General features: G+C 42.1%; 1 protein-coding gene across 2 annotated transcripts in view; it reads left to right on the top strand.

Annotated features, from left to right (window-relative positions):
* The window catches only part of olfm2a (olfactomedin 2a), a 73,729-nt gene that overhangs the window by 46,038 nt on the left and 10,813 nt on the right, over positions 1-16,878 (top strand). For both annotated transcript variants that reach the window (XM_084072656.1, XM_084072655.1), the window contains exons 2-3: positions 4,372-4,521; positions 16,105-16,260. In XM_084072656.1, the coding sequence (XP_083928782.1) occupies positions 4,372-4,521; positions 16,105-16,260 (306 nt within the window). The remainder of the gene's footprint in view (positions 1-4,371; positions 4,522-16,104; positions 16,261-16,878) is intronic.

Genomic DNA, 16,878 nt, shown 5'->3' with positions numbered 1-16,878 from the left:
CAATGTGTGTAGGCTACATTAATACTATGTCTAACATAGTGGTAAACTTTTGTACTATGAGTTTATTGAGCACTTTGAGTACTGTATGCCTAAGGAACTTAATGGGCCCTATTTAGACAATGTACCATATGCTAAAATGCACAACACAATTGTGTTGAGGGTGTTTCCACCTCCAATTTAGCTAGTTAAACGATGCATTATCTGGGTGCAAATATTAGCGCTAGGTGAAAAGGGGTTGTAGTCTCTGAATGGGTGTTTTGGGGCGTAACATAAATTAGATAAACCGGAGTTTCCCTTTAAAGGCTAGGTGTGTTGAGTTGGCGCATTGCTATTTATTTACAGTTTGTGACGGATTCAGGAAGTTGGGGGACGGGAATATTTTCTGCAGAGGAAAAGTGTGCAACCATCTAGCAGCATTAATGATGTGATACAGTATAATGATTTCAGGAGAGGGGGGATGCACAGAAGCTTCCTCCAGCGACGTCTCCTCATTTATGTCCAAGACACATCCATGATATCTTGACATATCAACTTAATAACCACACGCTCATTCTCAGTTACGTTCTTTATTTAAACCACCTATTAAAGCATGACAGAGAAGCTCACGTATGTCTTTGCGTTAAAGCTCCAAAAAGGATTTTGATGACTGTTACTGCTGTCCATTGAGCAGAGACAGATAAAGAAAGCCATGAGGCTAATGGGTTCACGACAGTCTTAGAGGACGAGAGGTATTTGAAAATAATATTCTATCAGCAATCAATTGTAGGCTGTTAATTGAAATAAATCTCTCTCTCTCTCCCTTTCTTTTTCTCCCTCCCTCTCTCCTAACCACTCGTTTCCATGCAAAGAAAAAAAAGGCTCTCTCCAATGCAATATTGACTATTTAGCCCGGATCATTAATTATTTTTTCAACCTCGATGTGGAGACCCTCAGAAATGTCATCTACCATGGCGCAAGTACATTCACAACGTGGGAGCTGGGCATAAAAATTACAGCTGCGTCAGTTGGAAATTAGCAATGACGGCCATTTGTACCGGGTGCAAGATAGGGCCCAATGGGTTTCATGGATTTTTCACCTGTGACCAGGACATGGGACAGCATAGGGTTGCATTTCAGTTGTGGATGGACCTACATTGTCCATCTGTAATTGACTGTGTCATGCAAGATTATGAAGACATACATATATAAGCTGCAGAACGTTTAGTGGTCAAAATATGATTGAAACTGGTTCATGGGCAGAAGATAGTAACAGGTTTTTACAGAGATGAGCCTAATATACAGTATATTTGGTTCAGGAATCTCCCCTTGATATGAGTCGTCTGAGGAGAGTATTGCAGGGGGAACTGCAGTTATTGTCCATTTACAAAAGTAGACACCTGTTTGCAAGAAGCACTATTGTGCATACAGAGTGCTAAATACCATCAATTATGTTAACTTGTTAAGGTTACGGTACGTTATGTTAGGTAACGGCAGCTAGCGTTATTTAGCTCTAGCTAACATTTCATGTATAAAGTTAAACACTTGCTATAGAAGCATTACAGTATGTAAAGCAGGGGTCTGCAAGTATGTTTGGCCTCAGGCCAATTTCTTTCTAAGCTATTAGATGAAGGGCGAGGCCAGCACATAATCAAAGGCTAATTTAAGAAATTGATTGCTCGTGTGATTAGTAGGGCCATCCTGGGGAGTGTGGGTGAATAGTCAGCGCCACAATGCACCCCACTGCCTGATTTGTGATCGTCTGTAGGCCTACCTGTCATTCACTCTCAATATGGATAAAAGTATAATTCTTCAGGTGGGGCTAGATTCTCAATTTGGACATTTTAGCTATAGATTATAAGATTTGCTATTTTCACAATATTTATCTGTGGAACCGAGTCACACTAAATGTGGTGCCTCAACTCCTCCAATTCCAAGTGCTTATCAGGGTGGGGGGTCCCCAGTACAAATATGGCTATTTTGGGGGGTCACAGCCTAAAAAGGTTGAGAACCAGTCCACTGCACTACAGAACCGATAACGCACGCATGGCAAAGCCTATGTTATATTTGGTTGTATATATGATGCGTGATTCAGCAATGGGTAGTCGGGCAAATAAATCTGTATCAACAATGTGGAGTCATTCACTCAGCCAGTAAGCCACATGATTCGTATTGACTGGCAACCGGGTGAGGCAAAAATGACGAGTTTTATCATTATTGTTTTAAACATGCTAGTGGTGTCAGGATACTGACGGGTTTTCACATCTCCTAACAAAATGGAAAGAAACGGTATTGCTTCCCATGATGCATCATTTAGGGCACATTTGGCAGGCAGTATTAAAAATCATTCAAACTTAAGAGCAGGGGGAAGATGTAGAGAAAGATTGAGAGTGCAGGAGAGGAGAAGGCGGGGTGAGGTATGGGGGATTGGCGAGAGTGACGAGATGTGACAGTGAGCACATTGGCTCGCAGGGTGGTTGCTACTTTATACCCCAATCACATAGCCTGCCTGTCCCCCAAGACATTTTAATCTGATCCGCATCTCCCCCCTACCTGAGCAGCACAGCACTGCTCAGAGCAGAGTGGTACAAAACAAGAGTAGAACAAAATAGGGTAGAACAGGTATAGTAATACAGCATATAGTAGAACATAGTATAGTAGTACAGAGTTGAACAGAATAAGTGTAGAGTAAAACAGAATAACAGAGTAGGGTAGAACAGAACAGAGTATAGTAGAACACATTAGAGTAGAAAAGAACGTACAAATTAGTTGAACAGAGTAGAGTAGAACAGATTAGAGTATAGTAAAACAGAATAGAGTAGAGTAGAGTAGAACAGAACAGAATGGGGTAGAGTAGAACAGAATGGAGTAGAGTTGAGTAGTGTAGAGAAGAGTAGAGTAGAACAGAATGGGGTAGAGTAGAGCAGTGTAGAGTAGAACAGAATGGAATAGAGTAGAGAAAAGTAACAGAATGTAGTAGAGTAGAGCAGTGTAGAGTAGAGCAGAATAGAGCAGAGTAGAGTAGAGTAGAACAGAATGGAGTAGAGTAGAGAAGAGTAACAGAATGGAGTAGAGAAGAGTAACAGAAGGAGTAGAGTTGAGCAAAGAAGAACAGGGCTGGGAGGAATTGTTTCCTTGTTTTTCCCTTCTGTTATCAGGATTCTTCAGTTTCATCACTGAAATGGCTGCTCTCACTTTCATTACAATTTTATATTCTCTCTCTCCTCCTCTCGCTCGTGTGTGAGTGTGAGTGTGAGTGTGAGTGTGTGTGTGTGTGTGTGTGTGTGTGTGTGTGTGTGTGTCTGCCTTGGGTGTGCACTTATATTTCTGCAAGTGTGCGTACAGTGTGTGAACGGACAGATGTCTACAGAAATGGCGTGCAAATTATTGTGAGTGAGCGTAGTGTGCGCGCGTGCGTGCATGTGCGTGCGTGCGCCTATGCACGTGTGCTTGCAGGCACACTGCACTACTTTTGATTGGATTAGCCAGAGAGAGACATCTATCCTTTCAGCCCCTCCCCTCCCCCCACGGGTAAAGAGCAGCGTTATCGATCCCAAGCGGCTCCATTTCCTTTCTGTGTCCAAACTGATTAGATCCTGTGCTTTCACGCAGGCTTCCCTGATCCCTCCATCTCCTTCTCCCCTTTGTAATCCTCTTTTGTCGCCCAATCTTTCTTTGTCTTTCTTCACTCTCCATCTATCTGTTACTCCATCTCTGCCACGCTGTTGTCTTCTTTCACGCCTTTGTGGTTTGTCACGCCAGCGCCCCAGCCGACTAGTATTAGGGCCAAGGCACTCTCTATTTCCGTTATTTTCTCCCAAAGATTGGTCTGTTATCCCTTCCTGACCGCCTGTGTAACCTCCGCACCTCTCAATTCCCTACACAGTAAAACACTTGACCTGTATGAAGGTCTGTTTTTACCCTTTCAGACATAACGCTGAGGAGTTCACTGTACTGTTTTCTCTCTCTCTCTCTCTCTCTCTCTCTCTCTCTCTCTCTCTCATTAATGCCAAAATAAGACTAAGAATAGTTGAGAAATCAATTACCATTCAGTGCTTATTGGGGAAAGCAATGTGTTGGCACAACGATCACAAACTGAGTTTTTGTGTCTAACCATTGGTGACAGCATGGGGAGAGTGTGCCTTTGAATCTCAAGACAACTGCTAAAAATACTATGAAGTGAACACAAATGAATTATAGTCTCAAAAGATGATTTTGAAGCTAGGCATTTCACATCACATTGATTATGACGATGCGAGTGCGCTGAAGTGTCTCATTGCCGCCACAAGGCATTTTGTCTGGCCGTGTATTTTGAAAAGCGAATTCAAAACAAGTGAGAGCAGTACTAAAGCTTCTCTCCGTGTCTAAATGACATGTTGTTCCGTCTCTCTGCAGGCATTGTACCCGAGCCCAGAAGAAGGCTGGCAAATCTACAGTTCTGCCCAGGATGCAGATGGGAAGTGTATCTGTACCGTGGTCGCACCCGCCCAGAACATGTGTAACCGCGACCCACGCAGCAGGCAGCTCCGTCAACTCATGGAGAAGGTGACAGCTGTCAATAAGTCTTAGCACACTCACGACCACACACGACCACACACGACCACGCGCACACACACACACACACACACACACACCCCCCCCCTCCCCACGCACACACGCACGTGCGTAGTACACGGCGTACACACACAGAGACTTTATGTGCACACACAAGCGCAATGTAGACTAGGTTCCTGGAGTAAACAACCTCACTTTCTTTTGCCATCATTAGTTCATAAGATGGCGTCTTGAGGGGGTTCCAGGGGGTCCCAGCTAAATGTTTGATAGCTTCATGTAGAAACCAAATAGATGCGGTTGACACGCCTGGTGACGTAGGGTTACTTCCACTCCCGACCGGATCATAAAACAAAAGCGGCACCGCAAAACCGGATCGGCACAATCCGGAAAGAGAATTCTTTTTTTTTTCAGTAGGTGTGGCCTAGACCGGATCACACGGGTCTTTAGTAACGCATACCAGGCTTTCCTCCGAGGTGGAAAGACTGGTGACGCGAGGTTACTGGCCTAGCTACACAAACACTCCACCGTTGTTTTTGTCCACATCTTCAGTGAAATACTTCCATACAAACAAACGTCGAGCGGCCTGTTGTTTAGCTGGGGCCGCCCTCACCTGCTGCTGTGTTCGCTACAATGTTATATTTTTATACAACTAGATTCTGATAAGACCCGGGAAAAGACTTTAACGCAACACTGGCCCCTTCACACCGTCTGAAGTTAGTTTCAGGTTGGATATTCACCCAGCTGCATATTATCCAACTGGGTGGATAACCAACCTGAAACCCAACTTCTTCACGGTCCCCTACACAATCAATGCTATGTGCGGCGGCTGAGAGTTAATGAAATTGTATTTCATTAACGCATTACACTATTATGTTCCGTCTATAATGTTTGTCATTTTAAAAAGAAAACTGTACAGGTATGACTATAGTTGAAATTAGACCTATAAAAAAAAAAGTTGGTGAAAGCCCTAGCTCGTGGGTCTATTTGGTTCCATTTGCGCACTCTCAGAGTTAAACCGTCAGGATTTTACATTGTAGATTGGGTTCCCAGAGATGTATATCAGACTTGAGGGGCTTGGAATTAAAAAAGGTTGAGGGGCTTGAAATTAAGAAAAGGTTGAGGGGCTTTAAATTAAAAAAGGTTGAGAATCACTACTGTAGACTCATGCCTGGTTGTGTCTGTCAAATGCAGGAGTAAACAGCCCCACTTTCTTTAGCCGTGTTGAAATGTAATCAGTGGTGCACATAACCAGTGCACTGTGAATTAGGGGATTGTTATAATTGTGCATTGGCCTGTTATCCAACCAAGAGAGCTGAAGTGATTGAAGTGTAATTAAACTGAAAAGAGGAAATGTCCTAAATATACCCACAAAATTGGATTTACTGAGCCTTGACCTTGTACCATTTGAAACTCATTGGCTAAAGTTATGACAATGAAAAAGGGCTCTGCAAATTATCAAACAAACACTCCTGAACTGTTGTGCCTAATTTACACTCCATCTCATGACAGTGCCGCTTGCCAAAAAGAGAATTTTCATGCTAACAATTTTTCAAAGAAACAAAGTAACAATCAGCTCATGTATAGACTCATTCTGTCATGGCAACTATGCAAAATGAATTGCACATGAACAAACATGACATATATGAGGTGTAAATAAAGAACAGATAGCATTCAAAATCTGAGCAGTTTTTCAAGCACACACACACACATTTTAATTCTTCATTTGAATCCACAAATGAATATACATTTACAGGGAAACAAATGTAACGGGGTTAGACATGGGCACCTAAGGATACATATAGCACCTTCACACAGACAAACTGCCTATAACAGCTGAAACAGCAATATTTAGCTACTGTAGTTTGGAACTTTCAGTTCTTTGTCATGCCAGCGAGACACACACACACACACACACACACACACACACACACACACACACACACACACACACACACACACACGGTTGTACTTGTGTAATGTAGCTTTAGTTCAAAGCTTATATTCAGTTAAACACATATAAGTCAAAGGTTGCATGGTTATTGTTTATTATCTTTCACCAAAAGAACCTGATTTTGACATACAGTATGGAGTATGCAAGTGTCATTTTCTAATTCTGCAGTACTCTTGTACAATGCACAAACACACACGTCACGTGCACACAGTCACATACTGTATACTGTAAGTGCATTATAGAGCATGGACCATCTGAGCCAAAATGCTTCCATTGAGTTATTCTGTAGTCTAGCCAGGTGCCCTGAATGAAATCTCCACAAACTTAAAGGAGTAGTTCACCCAAAAAATGACTTATTTTCTATCAATTGCACACCCCATGAAGCCTTGAATCCATGGATTTATTTTTGTTTTTGTGGCTTTCCTAAGCCAATAATTTGATTCCCGTCTCCTACCCGCTAATGTATCCGGTAGGAGACACAAAGCAGTATTTGTGTCTCCTACCGGATACACACCCGGTCATCAAATGATTGGCTTAGGAATGCCACAAAAACTAAAATAAATCCATGAATTCAAGGCTTCATGGGGTGTGCAATTGATAGAAAATAAGTCATTTTTTTGGGTGAACTCCTCCTTTAAAGCAGTTTATTTGTTTAAACAAATCTGATTGGTTGTCTTTTACAGTAACACTGGTAAACATTTGGAACGATTTTATTATATCACAGCAATAACCTGCCTTATGTTCAAACTACAGGTCAGTTTCATACCAATTTAATGTGGTGCCATGTTACAATGCCAAGTCACTTTCTTTGGGAAGGCCTACACGCACAGTTTTCTTTCAGACCCTATAGCACACTGATCACCAATCAAAAATAATTGTATCTGTTCTTACTATACAGTATATTTTCAGATAACCACTCTTAATAACAACATGCACAATGTTGCTTTGTTTCTATAATTAATATCGCTGACTCCTTGAACAGGCATGATACAGTATTTATATGTTATCACATTTATTAGATTTCAAGCAATAATATCACGTCTTAAAACATTACATTCAAGGTCACGTGAAATCCCGCCTTCCAGTTTATGATACATCTTGACTGGTTGTGCCATTGAGACGGTAGGGTATCATTGGTTTATGAAGCTGTTGGTTAGCCCCGAAACCTTATGTACTGTATGTAATTAAGCTACATAAAAATGCTCCACTTTCCTGCACGGGACAAATTAACTGTTACATTTTACAAAAAAATTAAAATTAAAATGGCCCATAGGCTATTAATACACACAGACGGATCTCGAGTGAGAGACAGCAGGCAGGAGAGGGAGAGGGGCACTGCTCAACCCTGAGTCATGGGGGCTTGATGACTCGGCTGATCTGCAGTTCCATCGATCGACTGTTTGCATGCACAACGGCAGCGTGTAGGAGTGCGTCATAGAAGCATTGGCCCCTCTCTATGTCTCAACCATCCCACCCCTCTGTCTGTTTCTCCAATCTCCTTCCCTATCCGATTGTACTCCTTAAGAACATTATCTTTGCTGTCGGGCAGAAGCCTTATTTCTCCATATTTAATCTTTTAAAATTATATATTTTCTTTCCATAAATGAATGCCCTATTTTATACTACAATATGTCGCATGTGTCACCCAAAAGTAGCAAAATAGCAGATCTACAACCTCACACCTCACGCACCACATTGAAAGTGGTCTGTGGGATTTATAAATATTTAACCAATGAAAATTAGATGGTTAGAGGTTGGGATTAAATAATTATACTATTATGCATTATCCAGTACATTGGCTGTATTTGAACACAGGTTATTTTTTCCCCATGTCCTGAAAAGTAACGGTTTTGTACATACAAGGTTTCCAACCAACTGTAACGATATAACACTCCCACGGGCCAGTGAGCTGTGGTCAGACACTCTGGCAATCTACAATTCTCTTCGCCACAGCTCCAGTCACAGCAGGGCACAGGGCAGTACTCTGTGGACTCCCAGAGTTGGTTTCCACAGCTGGGCCACTCTTCAGTGCCTCTCAATATGCGGTGCTGCTTGGCATTGAGCCGTCGGGCGGAGACAAGTAGAGGTAACACAGACGACAAGAGACAAGTAGAGGGCTGAATGAATGAGTGGATCCAGACACAGAGAGAAGAGAGCTGGTGAGGGAAAGAGGGGGTGGTGGTGGTGGTGGTGGTGGTGGTGTGCAGACAGCTAGAGGTAAATTGAGATGCTGAACGGGTTGTGAAGCCCTGGTGGATCAATGAGGCACATGAGGCACATGAACTCGAACATGTATTCATTCTCACTGAAGCGTGCCTTTTCCCCGGACGGTCTCTCTGTCTGCAAGTGTGTCAAATGCACATTCTCTCACACACACACACACACACACACACACACACACACACACACACACACACACACACACACACACACACACACACACACACACACACACACACACACACACACACACACACACACACACACTTAAATTCAGGTACTTTACAAGTACTAGGATGTTTTAGTGGTAAGTCAGGCAAGACAGTTGTGTCATATATACAGTATGTACTCAAGCATGCAATTGTGTGCATGTGTGCTTACCTGTATGTGTGTGTGTATATAATGATGTACAGTACAGTCTGTAGGCTGTTGCTGCGTATGTGCGTGCTTTTGTGGGATTGAATGGCAAGCTGGAGAAGTTGTGTGTTTGCTGTTTGTGGTGTGTGTGTGTGTGTGTGTGTGGAAGGTACTTTGTTGTGTCTATTTCCCAGTGCTTAAATCCACATTATTGTGCAGCCACACAACCTTTGAGCCTATTCAACACTGTCAAGGCTACTGGTCCTGTCTATTAAAACACACTAATGAGAACACCTGGGGTCAGAGAGCCACTGTGAGTCACCCAATCGAGTAGCTGTGCGTGTGCGTGTGCGGTGCATGCGTGCTCATTCTGTATCATTACCGTTCCCGCATGACATAATCATTTACTCACAACATCGCGGTGGAATTCTCTGAACCAGGCAAGACTGTCAAAGCCTCTCCCAAGCCCAGGCAGCCAAGGATACATTTAACACTGTAACAATGTAACTGCCCTCTGCACCGAGAATGTAAAATAGCTTACTGCAGCAACAACAAAAAAAACAAGAACATGCCTTCACTATGCAATTTCCTCCGCCACCCACAGAGTTATATTAAAAGGCTGAGAGATGGAGTGAATTTGGGGGCCCAGTCGGCTGTTACGCACACAAACTGCACGCGTGACATGACACACCAGCATGGGGAATCGATCAGTATACAGCAGTGTTTCCTAAACAGTGGGCCGACCCACAAATGGGTTGCGGACCCATTTTTATGGGTCGCAAGTAAATATCCCTTTTTTTTTCATTCCTATACTTTAAAAAAATATGTATTATTTCAAAAGATAAATAAAAAATCGAAGAAATTCCGTAAATGTAAAAAACGTGTTTAAGAAGTAGTAAAAATAGCAGATCTACTAGCTCACAACGCATCACATTGTGACTCGTGTGAGCTTGTAGATCAGCTATTTTCACTAGTTTGAGTTCCGGGGAGACATAAAACTTCTCTTTTGGGTCTCGAGCTATAAAGTTGTCAACCCCAGACGAACTGGTACTTACACAAGTCTTGTCCATGCTTGAATGAAGAAATGTCGATTAAGTTAGGTTAAATGTGGATTGGTCCCTGACTGTAGCAGTTTCATTACAATTTAGTTGAACAACAGCCACCAATTAGATTTTTCAGTTGCAAATCGATCTGGAGGTAGTTATCACCATAGAATTATCACTATATACAGTTGCATACAATATACAGTCCGCCCGTCCGTCCATCCGTCTATCTTTTTTTATTTTATCTATCTATCTATCTATTTATCTATCTATCTACAGTACGGTGGGTGAAGTTAACAGTTTAACGACTCAATTGTAACAACACCCAACATTTTTGTAAAGGGTTAGGTTTAAATATTTCATATTTAATCCTTAGCACTAAACATACCCTCACCTTAACCTGTAGAAAGCAATGCCTAAACTTAACCACTAGAAAACAGAGCATAGCCAAGGCTTTTACGAGCGGTTTACAATGCATCGGCCTCCGTCAATTTCTGCTATGCAAATGAATGTCATATTTATTGCTACAGTTGCAGAAGCTCTGTTTGTTTGAAATCTGAGATCTGCTGCACTTCCACAAATGTCAGAAATAAATGTGGACCATGTTGACTCAACATCATATTTCTGCAAAATTCGAGGAAGCACATCGGATTTCTTTTCTGCAATGTATTTTCACACAAGTGCATCAAATTTCTTGACTGCATCATATTTCACATAACAGCAGGTCTACAATCTCCCAGGTAAATAAAATGATTTATTTAGAGCAAGAAGGAAGTGCGTCACCAAAGCAGGAAAATATAGCTTATACTGTAGCTAGGCAGCATACAGACCATGATTAACATATTATGGATTGGATTGAGACAATCAAATGGCAATGGATATTCAGCTACTACTTTTGATTGCTTTCAGCTGCACAGTAGATATACAGTAAGGCATTAGCGGGGCACTTTTTTCATAATTACTTTGCTGCCCAAGCCTAGACTATAGGGTGAGAATTGAAAGGGGTAAGTTAATTGAGCTACTGTAGAGCTTGGACACATATACTGTAGCATCAATTTGTAGGCATTTGGAGATATGACAAGAGGGCTTAGACTACGTAGGCTAATGTACAGATGATTCCAGAAACAGGCCCGAGAATGTTATCAACAGAATCCTCAGCTTCAGCAACCATTTCACATAGAGACTTAAGGCGTTTGTTCTATTTTCCTGCATTGCTCAAAATGGATATTCAAACAAATATAACACTCCCAGACACATTGTAGATGCTCATATTTTGCATTGCATCAGCTCAGCAGTTTATACATCATTGAGAATTTGTTTACTAATCCCTTTCCTTTCTTCAATTAAACAAAGGCAAAAGTGAAGTAATTGCTTTTGGAGCCAAGAAAAGAACGATTAGAAGTCAGTGCTCGGCTTCAATCCTCATTTTAAAAAACGCAACCAAAGCCAGAGATCTTGGTGTCGTTATGGACTCAGACCTGAATTTCAACAACCACACTAAGACACATTAATAATATATAAGGATTAAAGGACATACTGTATGTCTCAGCAGGATTTGGAAAAACTCGCCCCCCATGCAATCGTCTTGAGTAGACTTGACTAATGTTAATAGTGTCATACTAAAACAAATCGATCACAGCTGCAGCTGATTCAGATTGCTGCTGCTCGAGCCCTAACTAATACTAAAAAAGTCTATCATGTCACTCCAGCTCTCAGATCTTTACACTGGCTTCCTGTCAAATATTTGATTTCCTAATACTTCTGTTGGTTTGTATAGCACTGAATGGTTAAGGACCAAAATATATTTCTGATCTTGTGTGATCATGAACGATCCAGACCTCTCAGGTCATATACTGTAAGTCATTTTATTATTGTTGGTTGAATGAAATTTTAAGAATTCAGGCAGAATTATTGCAGTTGATTATCTTTAATTCAATATTTAAGTCAGCTTATACTGTATGACATGTCACAATATTGTGCTCTTCGTTTGCATATATACAACTGGCATGTGTTGCAGATAGCAGAAATTCATATGTGGCATTATATAATCACATAACATCATTAAAATAACTAAATTGCCAACCATAACTACTACCTTCTGCTCCCAAATGTGATCCAAATGGGAAAGCGAAATGTAGCAACTGAAATGATTTGGTGCTGATGTGTAAATGATTGAGTTGCTGGTGTCATTATTTTCTTGTTAAACACTTTCTTGGACCTTCATGATGTGCTTTTGCCATTTGGGTTTTATTTATATGTCTATTTAAGGAGAATTTATGAAAGTATTAGTCATCAGTATTCCGGCATGAACAGAATATTTATAATAAGTGTGTTGTTCATAATTTCCACCAAATGTACATGCAGCTTAACACATCTTATAATGTTCATTAAATCAAAAGCCTATGGATCAAATACAGACAGGCCAAAAAGGCAGAGAGAGGCTATCAAACACATCTGGGAGGCTGCAGACCAGCAGCAGAGACAGATATACGGCCCAGGCATTTTTACTAGCCTGCTGCCCATGACGTCTGTGTTATCAGGAAATTGTTGCTGATAACATTTTACACGAGAAATATGCCATGCAGTTGCTGAATATTGATTCATTTCACATTTACAATGGCTAGTTTAAAGGTTTGTTAACAATATTCAGGAGCAGAAATATATTTCATATTGTATTGAATGCTGTATGAAGGTTGGCAGGGAACATGGCAAGCTCCAAGTACGGGAAACTGTTCTATTTGTAGCATTTGCCAACCCGTGGCCTATACACAGGAGCACGACTACAGTCAATGAAAAATGGATCCAACAAAGAGCAACAGAAGTTTGGTCGCAAAACCTGTGGGTGATGCGAGCTACTGTGATGAGCATCCCGACCCCCCCCCCACCCACGATTTTGCAATGAAACCTATGAAAAAAAAAATGACTGCCTGATATGACAAACATTAAACAACAACATTAAGCATTCAAAACCATTCTCTAAATTAAATGAACTAGAAATATAAACTAGAAAAGTCTCCGCCAGGTCAGCGAGGTTATTATGGCCTCCTGGTGGCGCTATAATAGGGCAATGTGAAAATGGTGCCATTTATTCTTAGGCCTTTCACGGCAATCAGTACTGCATTCATGATTTGAGGCATTTTGTTCCAAAAATGTGGTTTGCTAAATTAGACCTGCTGGTGGCGCTATAACAGGCCAATGTGAAAAGGGTGGCATTTCTTCCTTGGCCTAGTGGGAATGTGTGTGCCAAATTTCACGGAAATCGTATACTGCGTTCATGATTTGAGGAAATTTGTTAAAAACGGACCTATCCAGCAAGCTTTGGAAGCCAATGTTAGCCAAGTAGGATGGAATATGAAATATCGGACACATCTATCTTGATCACATGACTATAGAGATACTGTGTACTGATTTGCGTGATTTTTGGACATAATCTGAAGGAGTAAGAGCAAAAAATGTGTTTTACAAAAGTCAGCCTCCTGGTGGCGCTCTAAAAGGCATATCTGAAAAATGCAGGGCAAAGGTTTTTCCTTGGCCTCTAGGGAGTGTGCGTGCAAAGTTTCACGCAGATCGGTGCAGTTATAGGTAAAAACGCAAATCGGCCTGTTATGGCGCCACCATGAGGCTGATTTGAAAGTTTTCGAGTGGAATGTCTTCCTGGGCAAAGTGGGAATCTAAGTGGAAAACTTCACGGAAATCGCATACCTCTGCCCCACATTTTTCAGATCAGCCTGTCATAGCGCCACCATGAGCCCGACTTTTGTAAAACAATTTTTTTAATATTACTCCTACCAGATGCGTCGCTAGGTCTCTACTAGGTTGGGGCTTAGCCCGGCAGGCCCTCCCCCCCCGATTTTTTTCTGCGGATTTCGTGGATTTGGGTACTTTTTCCCCCGCTTTTTGTTACTTTATTTCGGTTTTAGGGTTAGGGGTAGGGTTAGGTTAGGGTGATAGAAATATAATTTAAAAAATATATATATAAAATATATGTATATATATATATATATTTTTTTTTTTATTATTGGTGGCTTTGGATAAAACATTGGTGGCTATAGCCACCGAAGCCCCCGCCTAACGACGCCACTGACTCCTACAGATTTTGTCCAAAAAACACACGAATCGGTACACAGTATCTCTATGGTCATGTGATCAACACGGATCTGTCCGATTTTCGAGGGGGCGACGGACACACACACACACACACACACACACACACACACACACACACACACACACACACACACACACACACACACACACACACACACACACACACACACACACACACACACACGGTGCAAAACATAATCTCGGCCATGCCTTTCGGCCTGGCGGAAACAATAATAATTTAGATCACATGAAGGCATAAAGGTTAAGGTATGCAGTACAACCTACAGTATGAGGCAGGTGTCATTGCTCTGGACTTAACCTTGTGTCACCAGGCTTTCCACCATGGAGGAAAGCCTGGCATTCAGTCTAAAACTGAGCTGTGTGATCCGGTTTAGAAAAAAGGGGGAAAAAAGGGTTCTGGTGGGGTGTTCCAGTTGGTGCCACATTGTTTTTGTTCCCCCATAATGTGAATCAATTTGTTTAGTCTCGTTAGTCACTCTACGAGTTAGAATAAAAGATGGACATTAGTATACCAAAATAAACTAAACAAGTATACCAAACTAAACCAATTTTAAACTAAGGGAATCATTTTGGAAGTGCACGGCGCCGGAGGTTCTGGTCGTGGGTTCCGGCCGCCTGATGACGTAAAGTTATTTCCGCTTCAGACCGGATCAGAAAACCGAAAATGGTATTGATCCCAGGCTACTCTGGACTGGAGAATTTGCCAGGCTGCTCAAAGCCGGATTTATGCTTTGTTCTTTGCCTGTCCCGCGCCGGAAATATCCAATCTACAAGTTCACAATGCACCGCGGACAGCACATAAATTAATCATTACATATCCCTCCATCTGAAGTGCATCCAGCTCTATCTGAAGTGCTTTCGAATAAGTTTGAGCCAAATGAAAAAGGCTCCATTAAACAGACAAATGAACACAATTCTTCAGCAGATTATCTCTGACTAGCTCGGTGGAGCGCGTGGGAGAAGAGTGGGCATATGAAACAGCACAGTAGGCTGGACATGCAGTGGGTTCGTGGGCTGTGTCAGGCCCGATTCATACTTCATCACACGACAGTTTTGCACGTGAAAAATAGCAGACCTACAAGCTCACAACGCATCACGGATGCAACGCGTTGTGAGCTTGCAGGTTTGCTATTTCCGGCGTGCGACACCGCCGTACGACAGAGCATAAATTAGGCTTCAGAGTGGGCGAGCTGGACATTTGGTGAGAATCTTCATGCCAAACTACAACCCCTGCTGGATCCCACGTTTGTTGTGGGGAGTCATTTGAATAAATAACAAACTGTATGTTTGTTACTGCATAAACATGAGCTTCATTATTTTCGTGTCTGTGTTGGTTTCTGTGCATGTATGTGTGTTCGCGTGTGCATGTGGACGGGGGTGTGTGAACAACATTAATGAGTGTTTCCCGAACCCCATTCTAATGTTCAAAGGGTTATGAAACCCTTTGAACATTGTAGAATGTTGTGAAGATTCTGGAAGGGTTTGTCTAGATCCCCAGATAATCGCTGACCAGTTCAATAGCTGTGTGGGAGATAAAAGTGTGTGCGTGTGTGTGCGTGTGAGTGTGGGGGGGTGTGTGGGTGTGTGCGTGCGTCTTATTCATTATTTAACATTTGGAAAATAAACCGACTTCATGCCAGACAAACACCATGGAGAGCTGAGACTGTGTTTGTTGTGAGTTTGCTGCGAATAGAACCCTTCAGTCTTTGTGCTCCTCCATAAACATGAGATTCACTGGGTCTATTTGCGTGCGTCTGTGTGTGTGTGTGTGTGTGTGTGTGTGTGTGTGTGTGTGTGTGTGTGTGTGTGTGTGTGTGTGTGTGTGTGTGTGTGTGTGTGTGTGTGTGTGTGCATGTTTGTGTGTGCCGCTGACAGGTGCAGAACATCAGCCAATCTATGGAGGTACTGGACCTGAGGACTTACAGGGATCTGCAGTATGTGAGGAACACTGAGAGTCTGATGAAAGTGGTGGATGGAAAGCTGAAGACAGCGTCTGAGAACCCTCGTAGTCTCAATCCAAAGAACTTTCAGGTACACCCAGCTGTCTGTCATTCCTGCCTAATCCTGCATGGTTTCAAACTGACTATAGACCCCTTAACAGACGACATCACACTGGCTCCAAATGAAACCCATTCTGTCAGGTCTCGCTAGGTCTTGGCTAGGGCGCGCCTCACTAGCCAACACACAAGAGGGGGTTGGGGTGCGCACCCCAGCGCACCCCAAAACAACAGGTTGAGAATTGATTGCATGAAACAATCACCTGTGCATCCAGTCTCAATGTTGGTAAACAAATAATTGGTCTATACACAGTAAAAGCATCTGTGTTAGTTTAACTCAGACAGTGTGCCTTTGGGCTTGGGTGCTCTGTCTGCTCACCTGTCCTACTATTATAGCAACAAGTTTACATGGTAGAAAAAGCTTTTGGCTTGGACGAGATGAGTTTTATGGATTCAAATTTTTTTTTGTCAACAGGCCATGGTAAAAGTTTGTTATATCAATGAAGCATTACATAAGAGAGAGAAATCATGTTTCTACCCAAACAGAAAATTAACCAGAGGTGCATCCCCGGAGGCTTGTGTACATTAAATATTGTATTACGTTATAATTACGCTAGATGTTTGTATTAATAGAATGAACTTATACTAGATG

This window comes from Gymnoscopelus microlampas (assembly GCF_963454915.1).
Source record: "Gymnoscopelus microlampas genome assembly, chromosome: 11".
In the NCBI taxonomy this organism is placed as follows: Eukaryota; Metazoa; Chordata; class Actinopteri; order Myctophiformes; family Myctophidae; genus Gymnoscopelus; species Gymnoscopelus microlampas.
The sequence above is the reverse complement of the archived record's forward strand: the minus strand, read 5'-3'. Positions and strand labels throughout refer to the sequence as shown.